The sequence below is a fragment of the Dama dama genome, chromosome 26 (assembly GCF_033118175.1).
Source record: "Dama dama isolate Ldn47 chromosome 26, ASM3311817v1, whole genome shotgun sequence".
Classification (NCBI taxonomy): Eukaryota; Metazoa; Chordata; class Mammalia; order Artiodactyla; family Cervidae; genus Dama; species Dama dama.
This window is the reverse complement of record NC_083706.1, coordinates 27,120,215-27,128,373: the sequence shown is the minus strand read 5'-3', so window position 1 is coordinate 27,128,373 and position 8,159 is coordinate 27,120,215. Positions and strand designations below refer to the sequence as shown.

At 47.2% G+C, this 8,159-nt stretch overlaps 1 protein-coding gene across 1 annotated transcript; it reads right to left on the bottom strand.

Annotated features, from left to right (window-relative positions):
• Positions 1-2,556: 2,556 nt before the first annotated feature.
• TCF21 (transcription factor 21) lies at positions 2,557-5,562 on the bottom strand. Its single transcript, XM_061130164.1, has 2 exons — positions 4,828-5,562; positions 2,557-3,103 (listed from the first exon to the last, which is right to left on the bottom strand). Exons 1-2 carry the CDS (start codon positions 5,275-5,277, stop codon positions 3,014-3,016), a joined length of 540 nt encoding a protein of 179 aa, XP_060986147.1. The 5' UTR covers positions 5,278-5,562; the 3' UTR covers positions 2,557-3,013.
• Positions 5,563-8,159: the final 2,597 nt, after the last annotated feature.

Below are 8,159 nucleotides of genomic sequence, written 5' to 3'. Positions count from 1 at the left end.
GAAGAGCACAGGACCCTGGGAAGCAGGGCGTGGTGGGCGGGGGGCGCTGATGACCCAGGCAGAAGAGAAGGGCCCCTGGGAAGGAGAGATGTTTAGACTATGGATATGTGTGTGGAAGGGGGTGGGGCAGTCACGTTGCCCCATGCCAGGGCTAGTGGTAGCCACAACCTGGTCATTCCAGTGTATTTATTGCTCATTCCAGGGAACAACCCTTGGGTCCCCAAGTGTGCCCAGACTTGAAGGCTGAGACCCTGTGCTTAGGGTTTCCCAGGAGCCAGGCACTAGTGTAGTTTTTCTATTTGTTTGTCCCAGCCCCTATCTTTGCTCTCTGAATTTTTCTGGATGAAATTGGAGAACATTGAGGAGTATGGGTAAAGATGTGTGTGTGTGTGTGTGTGTTTGTGTGTGTGTGTGTGTGAAAGAGAGAGAGACAGAGACAGAAAATGTAACCTTCAACATTGCACTGAAGAGGTGTTTTGGTTCCTGCAACAAAAAGACCTTGCTTGAGCATTATAAACACACCCTCTTGAGCTTCCTTCTCCAGTACTTTCAGGTCGGCTCGAGTATAGGCAGCTCACCCCCAGCCACTTAGTACAACTGACCAGTACTTGCTCGGAGTTTTTCCTTTACAAAGCAATCGCAAAAGATAAAAAAATATAGAGTTTCATTTGAGCGCCACTGAGGCTCTGTGAGGCAAAAGAGGAAAAGTATGAGTACTGTTATCATTGTCATTATAATCATGTTTATTCTCACTTTCGGAGAGGAGAAAACCGAAGATCCACACCCTTTCAGAGAAAAACTGGACAGAAAACTAGGGTTTAACTCGTGTGTCGCAGTGCACAGCTTCAGGCCTCCGGTTGAAAGCACAGGCTGGTGGGAGGCAGCAGGATTTTGAAACAAATTCATTTGTGGTTTGGGGTTGTTATAGAATGAACCAGCAGACATTTCTCCAGGGGCCGCCTGAGTGATTTTTTTTTTTTTTTTAGTGTCATGTATTTTTAAATTAATTTTTTAAACTTTGTGTTGCCGTAGAGCTTAACAACAGTGTTGTGATAGCTTCAGGTGAGCAGCCAAGGGGACTCAGTCATCCACGGACATGTCTCCGTTCTCCCCCAAAGCTCCTGCCCCTCAAGGCCGCCACCTAACATTGGAGTGCTCAGAATTTTTGAATATTCGCTTTGCAAAATAGTCAGTGGGAGCTCGGGATATGTGCTGAAGTGGGACACAAACAACTGAGCCACGTTGGGACTCATCTCTGACTTGAACTCTGGACCCGCAGGTCAAGAGTCGTGTGTGCCTCTGGTAGAAGCAAATATGGGGAAGGTGGAGATGGCCAGAGCCTAAAATGATCTCTTGAAGGTCACATAGAGGGAGAGGGGAAGGGAGGAGGAGGGAAGCCTGATACTCTGAGGGTGCCAGTGACAGGCACGCGGGTGAGGAACCACCCGCCTTCCCAGTCCGCGGAGAACGGAGATGCTAACGAGGTAACTCTCTTTGGGAGAGAACGTCCCGCCCGCACAGCGGTTCCCCAGGTCAAGAGCATCCCGGTTCCTTCCCCTCTGGCCCGGCTGAGGGCTCCACCCCTGAGCGGCCTTGGGGGTTGGTTGGAGGTAAGTGCAGGAGCAAGGGAGCTCCTACTTCAGGTACCAAACCGAGCTGAGAAAAGGGCGAAAAAAATCGAAAAGAAAGAGCAAATGAAGCGGAAGTTTCAAGGCCCTCTGCGAGGAATAACAGTATAAATAACCGAAGACGTCTTGTAAACACTGCGGTCATAACCCCGAACATTAAACAGCCCCGGTGGCATCTGGCTCATCGGCCGCCGCGGGCTGCGCTGGGGCAGCGAGGGAACCGGGTCCCAGGCTCCTCGGACTCGCCTCTCTGTTTATCTCAACTTAATCTTCCCCAACGAGCTGTTCCGTAGCCTGGAAGATGTTTAAATTAAAAGCCAGTCCGCCGGAAGTCGTGGAGAGGCGCTGAATGCACTGGCCAACGTAACAGAAAGGCAGGCATGCGCATTGTTCGAAGTAATTCATTAATTATTAAGAAAACTATATGATACACGTTGCAGCCCCTCGAAAATCGTAGAACACATTCCAGAGGTATGGCATTTACATTTTTCATCGCTCCCTTTATTGCTTCACTCGCTTGCAGTTCTGGGTTGCGTGGGTTCAAGTCTGCACCTGGAAGGTTATAGAATGTGGGTTTTACCTTCCTGCTTGTGTTAGCAATTACACTGTGGGATACCTGAAAATCAGATTTTTCTTTTCTCTTGAATTGTGTGACTGTTCTTGACTTTAATCCTTCCCTTTCTTTAGTTACACTATTTCTATTTGTCTTAAAAGTAATCTGCAAACTTGAGACTCGTTTCTTTTTGAGGTTTCAGTGCAAAATATGATTTGCACCTTCATGGTGGAAATCGTACTTAATCATTTTCTATCTCTCAAATAAGCTTGGATTGAGGTTCAAAAGGACCACTTTTATTATAGAGCTGCTCCCATGGTTCCCCACCTTTCTATTCCAAATATATTTTCCAAAAATCACACCAAACGGCAGGGCTTTTAGCAATATAAAGAAAGATTTATTTTTGAAAGTAGCAAAACTTGTTTGAAAAAAATATATCTTTAAGTGAATTACTTTATAAAGGTGACTGTCAAAGTCAGCTATTCTATGATCTACATTTTACAACATATTGTACAAAAGATACACATTGATAGGCTCTTATTATCTATTTATATATTTATAATTACATATTGCACTTGGACCAGCAAGGCTCGCAGAGTCATTCACGGTAGAAGTTAATAAAGTTAAATAGATGGGGATCGCTGTAAGTACAGTTGATGTTTCTCTGGTTTGGAAACGAATCTCCTCGTCGCTGTAAAGTGTTCTCGCGGGGTGGGACGGGGAGAGAGCTGCGAGGGGGAAGCAGAGACGGACAGCGGGGAGGGCAAGGGTCGCCTTCCCTGGGGCCCGCTCCCCCCGGGAGCGCGCCCTTCCCAGGCTCGCACCTCCAAGGTCAGGACGCCGTGGTTCCACATAAGCGGCTGGCGGTCACCACTTCTTTCAGGTCATTCTCGGGTTTCCCGGCCACCATAAAGGGCCACGTCTGCAGGAGAGAAGAGGGTGGAGGAGGTAAGTAGCCGTGGAGGAGGGGTGGGACGAGGTCGGAGCCGGAGGCCAGAGGCGCGGGTGGCGGCAGGCGCTGAGTTGGACAGACCCGTTATCTCTGCAATTCACTCTGTGACCTAATGCGCCCTGTGGCTGGATAAAGCAGAAAGCGGCCTTGGCGCCAAGTCACAGCTCGAGGTGGTAGAGCAAAGAGGGGTTCACACTGGGTTCGAAGTGAAAACCCAAGAGAAAAAGCACAGCCCGGAGGCAGATGCCGCGGTGAGGCTGAGCAGGGAATCCGAAAAGGATCTCGAACCGCTGGGCACCGGGTTCAAGGTGAAGCGCCCTTGTGGCCCTGGGCAGGCTCTTCTGAGGCCCTGGTCCGGCTCCCAGCCCTCTCGCTTTCACCCCCAGGGATTTCACTACTTCTAACTTTCATTTCCATCACAAAGGCGGGCTTTTCATCACCGTTTCTAAATTAATCTCCAGCTCTTAAAAACAAATAATGTTAATAAAAGAATATACCGGCGAATTTTCAGATTGTCTTCCTACAGGGCTGAGCAAACATAGCTTTCTCTTCCCTTCTTCCTGATGTTTATAATAAAGCTCACTTAAGTTTTCTTAATCAAGGATGAAGGCACTGCTTTCATTTTAGGTCCAGACTTTAAAAAGCTGTTTACTCACTTAAGAAAACTTGACTCTTAATGAAAGGAAAAACAATTTTATAGCAAAATATGGTTTTGCAACCCCCTCCCATCCACCTCCCCCCACCATTCCTGAAACTAGTTCAGAGAGAAGACCACTCAAACCTTCAAACCTGTCTCCCTAGTGCTGACTGATAAGAAGACTTTTAAGAGGAAAACGTCTCCTTCTTATCATATATAAACAGAGGTGCTAGTTAGTTTTTGTTTTTCTTTAGAGCCCGGAACCCTTAAAATTAAATCAAATGCAAAGAGGGAATTAAAACATACTTCTTAAACAGTAATATGCCTTTGAGAAAAATATTAGGTTCAATGAGCATTACTGATTAAGATAAAAAGTAACATGTTCTTAAATCTTGAAGGAGAGTGACCTATTTTAATATTATTTATTATACTAACAGTCGTGAGAATGTGCTGATTATGTTGATATTAGCTAGAACTTCTGGGATCCAAAAGTGTTAATTCATCGACAGGAGAAGTGCAGTATATTTAAATAGTTGAGGACTTAGGTGACAGTTATGGGGGGGGCACGATGTGTTCATATGCAAAGTTCTACATATGGAAAACTTTGGGAAAGAAAGAGAGTAGGATGTTTTTATTTACAAGAAGTAGAGGAGGGAGATCAAGTTCTACTCTTTGGCTAAAGGAAGAGTAAAAGGATTACTAAAATGCCTCCTTAGCGCGTAGCATCTCCTCCGTGTCCTCTGTCCGGCACCAGCCCTGAAGGCGCTGGTGCGAGTGCGGGGGATCCCTCCTCTTTGCCAGCTCAACGTGCTTGCAAACTCTTAATTGGGCTGCCATGTCAAACACTCGCATAAATCACCGCGGTCCGCAGCTTGGAAGGCAGAGAGCGAGGACCGTGTGGGGATCGCCTGCGTGGTCCCCTAGAGGCATTGGCTGGCGGTGACCAAGATGCGCGGGTCGCAGCCCGGCGCGCACCCTCACACCGGGGACCCACTGCGGGCGCGCTGTGTCGGGGGCCCGGGGGGGCGAGACGCCGCCACCACGCCCGAAAACTTACCAGGTTGACCGGGTGAATATAACCGTTCTCGTACTTGTCGTTGGCCAGGATCTGCCTCAAGTGGGCGATGTAGCTGGACGCCAGCCTGAGCGTGTCCAGCTTGGAGAGTTTGGTGTCCGGGGGCACCCAGGGCAGGGTGGTCTTGAGCCTGGAGAAGGCCTTGCTCAGCACCCGCATCCGGGCTCGCTCGCGCGCGTTGGCCGCGTTGCGTTGAACCTGTTTCCCCTCCTGGCTGACCCCGCTCAAGGGGCTCTTCTTGGTGGGCGCCTTCCTCCTCTTGCCCAGGCCGCCGCGTCCCTTCTGGGGAGACCCGGCCTCGCAGTTGGAGCTCTCCTCGGTGCTCTCGTTGGAAGTCACAAACTCCTTGTTCGAGTCCATTTTCAGCCCGTCGCAGTCCAGCATCTCCACCTCTTGAAGATCCTCCACATCGCTCAGGGAGCCGGTGGACATGTTTGGGGGAGAGGATGAAAGAGAGAGAGGGGAGGGAGAGAGGAGAGAGGGAAGAGAAGAGAGAGACCTCGAAAGCAATGAGCCCCGAATGTGGAGCTTGAGGCGGCCACCTCGGGGTGGGGAGCCGGGAGGTGGGGGTCTGGATGGGTCTCACACCCCTTTCCCCTTCGCAGAGTCGGGAGAAGAAGCCGCGAGGGCTTCTGCGGGCAGGAAACCGACGAGCTGTTTCCCCACCCCCGGAGTCGTGGCCGGAGAGGATTGTGAGAGAGCGCAGAGGAATTCGGTGGACACGAGGAATTTATCTGGGGAATAGAGAGGCGGATCCTTGCCGCCCAGGGGAGGGGCCTGCCAGGCCCCAGCAAAGCTCTTAGACCCCTTTCACAGCCCGAGGGAAACTCTCACGCACGGCCCCTGATTTCCAACTTGGATTGGAAACCAGCCCCACCGCAGGACGCGAATGCCAGTCACCTTCTCCCACTTTGGGATGAACCAGGGAGCAGCCGGGCCCACCCAAGCTCCTTTCCCCGGGCCCATCTCTCCAGGTCGGCTTTCCTTCTTAAGAGGTCATAGCTGGCTCTGTCTGAGAACTTTAGGAAAACGACCACATCTCTGCTTCTTCTGGGCCTTCCACCCACAGATCTCATCCCCCGGCTTCCCACTTCCTCACAGAAAACACCAATTAAAATCCAGACACGGATCCACCACCTCCTGCCCAAACCATAAGACTGTGGCTTTTTCAAGATCTTCTCACCTTAACTGCGGTGAATTAAGACAGTGGATGCTTTACAGGATCTTTAGGGTGATGACGGAGAAAATACCAAAAAATCAACTTGCGCCTGGTCACTTTAAAGATTTAATCAAGGAATTGCCGGTGTGCGTGTGTGTGTGTGTGTGTGTGTGTACACAGACATACCCATTGCACACCCACACACAACACACACATTTAAGGGGGTGTGGGGGGAATGAGATAGAGTAACATGGATTTGTGGAAAGTGTTTTGTCAGTTGATAATCTTTTCTTAATGAAATTAAAACTTTCCCCTAAATTTCTTTCTAGAGATCCACTTAATGTTGTCTTAAAATGTTAGTTGCCTCAGACATCACCTGATCCCGGATTTCTGGTTTCTTCCCTCCCAGTGCTCCCTTCTTTTGGCTCCCGGGGTTCTGCTTGTAAGGCTGACATTACAAAATGTTGAGCAATATTATCCAGTTCAGAAAGGTTCTTTTTTCCACTCCCTGACCATCTTTGCCGGAGAAGAAAATTCAAGGAGTAAGTAGAAAAGCAAGGGGGACCAGAAATTGAGGGATTGAACGACATCGATGAAATGAAACCAGAGACACAGAAGGCATGGATCTATCTTACTCGTTCTTCTCCAGGTTTTCTTTCCTTGGAATTAGGTACTGAAGTTGAGGGGGCTGGAGCAGAATGTGAGAGGATTCTGAGCTTTTGACTGGGAATCTGTACCCCTCTCCTAAACTGAGATACCGTATCTCTAATCCTGGGCTCAGCTGGGAATTCACTAACCTCTAATGTTTTGTTTTGTTAGCAAGGTCTTGTTTGCTTTCCCCCTATGCTGTAAACTAAACAGATTGTCAGCAAATCAGTCTTTACTAATGAATTAGGGAGACCCCCCCCCCCATAATATCTTTGCCCAGGATCCAAAATTTGTTAATCACCAGTGTAGAGATTTATGAGCTCTCTTATTTTCTGTTGTTTGTGCAGGTGGAGATTTAAATGACCATATCCACTACCAAGATTTATTACGAGAGTGATTGATGTTATAAACCAGGAAAAGAACTCTTCCCCCAGCAGGGATGATAGAAATATCAAGTTGAAGTTGCCTTTGTCTTCATGCACAAATGACCCAGCCCTACAACACAGAAAGTATAATAATTTAATCTGAGATCCAAGACAGCATTAAAAGAACACCCAACAGGCCTGTTAAATGTTTCCCCTCTCATTCCCAAACTAGATTTCTTTGATTTACCCTCCCTTTTCTCAGTCTTGGTAAGACATGAAAGTTAAAGTTATTTTTAGACTAAAAGAGTTATGTGAAAATGGGCATTGACCAATACTTTGTGAAACGTGTGTATATGTGTGTGTGTGTGTGTGTGTGTAGATACTGAGATATATGTAAAATAACCACAGATTATTTATTTGGGCTCTGGAATGGGATGATAATTAAGAAGCAGAACTATGCACTTACCACATACAAGGCTAGTAAGCTCAGAAGATTTTACTTGGAGTACTTTTCTTACTGGAGGGAGAGGGTCTGCTTTCCTGCTTCACTTCAGCTGGTAAGCTATTGAGGCTGTTTGTGGGATAATAACAAACACAGTAATATATACAACTGAATAGATTTCTGCTGTTTGATTTTCTAAGTCTGAAAGTGTGCAATAAATATAAATTTCTTAAAAATAGCAATTTCTAGAAAGGATCAAAATAGCTTCATGCCACAAGCTGAGTTTGTGTGTGTGTGTATGTGTACGCGCGCCTAGTAGTTAGTTTTTTTTTTTTTTTTTAGATAAGTAAGAATTAAGTCTAATTATTCCACAGTGACACATTTAGACTGGGAAGGAGGAGTGGATTGATAATGAACTTGGGATATTTGTAAAAACTCTCTAAGTGATAGCTACCAGTTTGGGAACAAGCTATGAAGAAGGCTGTTATTTAGGTACCTTGATGTGCAGTCTTGAAGACAATAGATTAATATGAATAATACCTTTTCCTCTTGACATTTTGTGTCTACCCTGCTAATAAACATTTAGGGACAGGTGGGTGGGGGGAATGACTTATTGTTGGATTCTACCAAGAAAATCAGTTAAGCTGTAACTTAAACTGTGCCAGATTCTCCCAAAATATAAACTATAATTCTGTGAGAA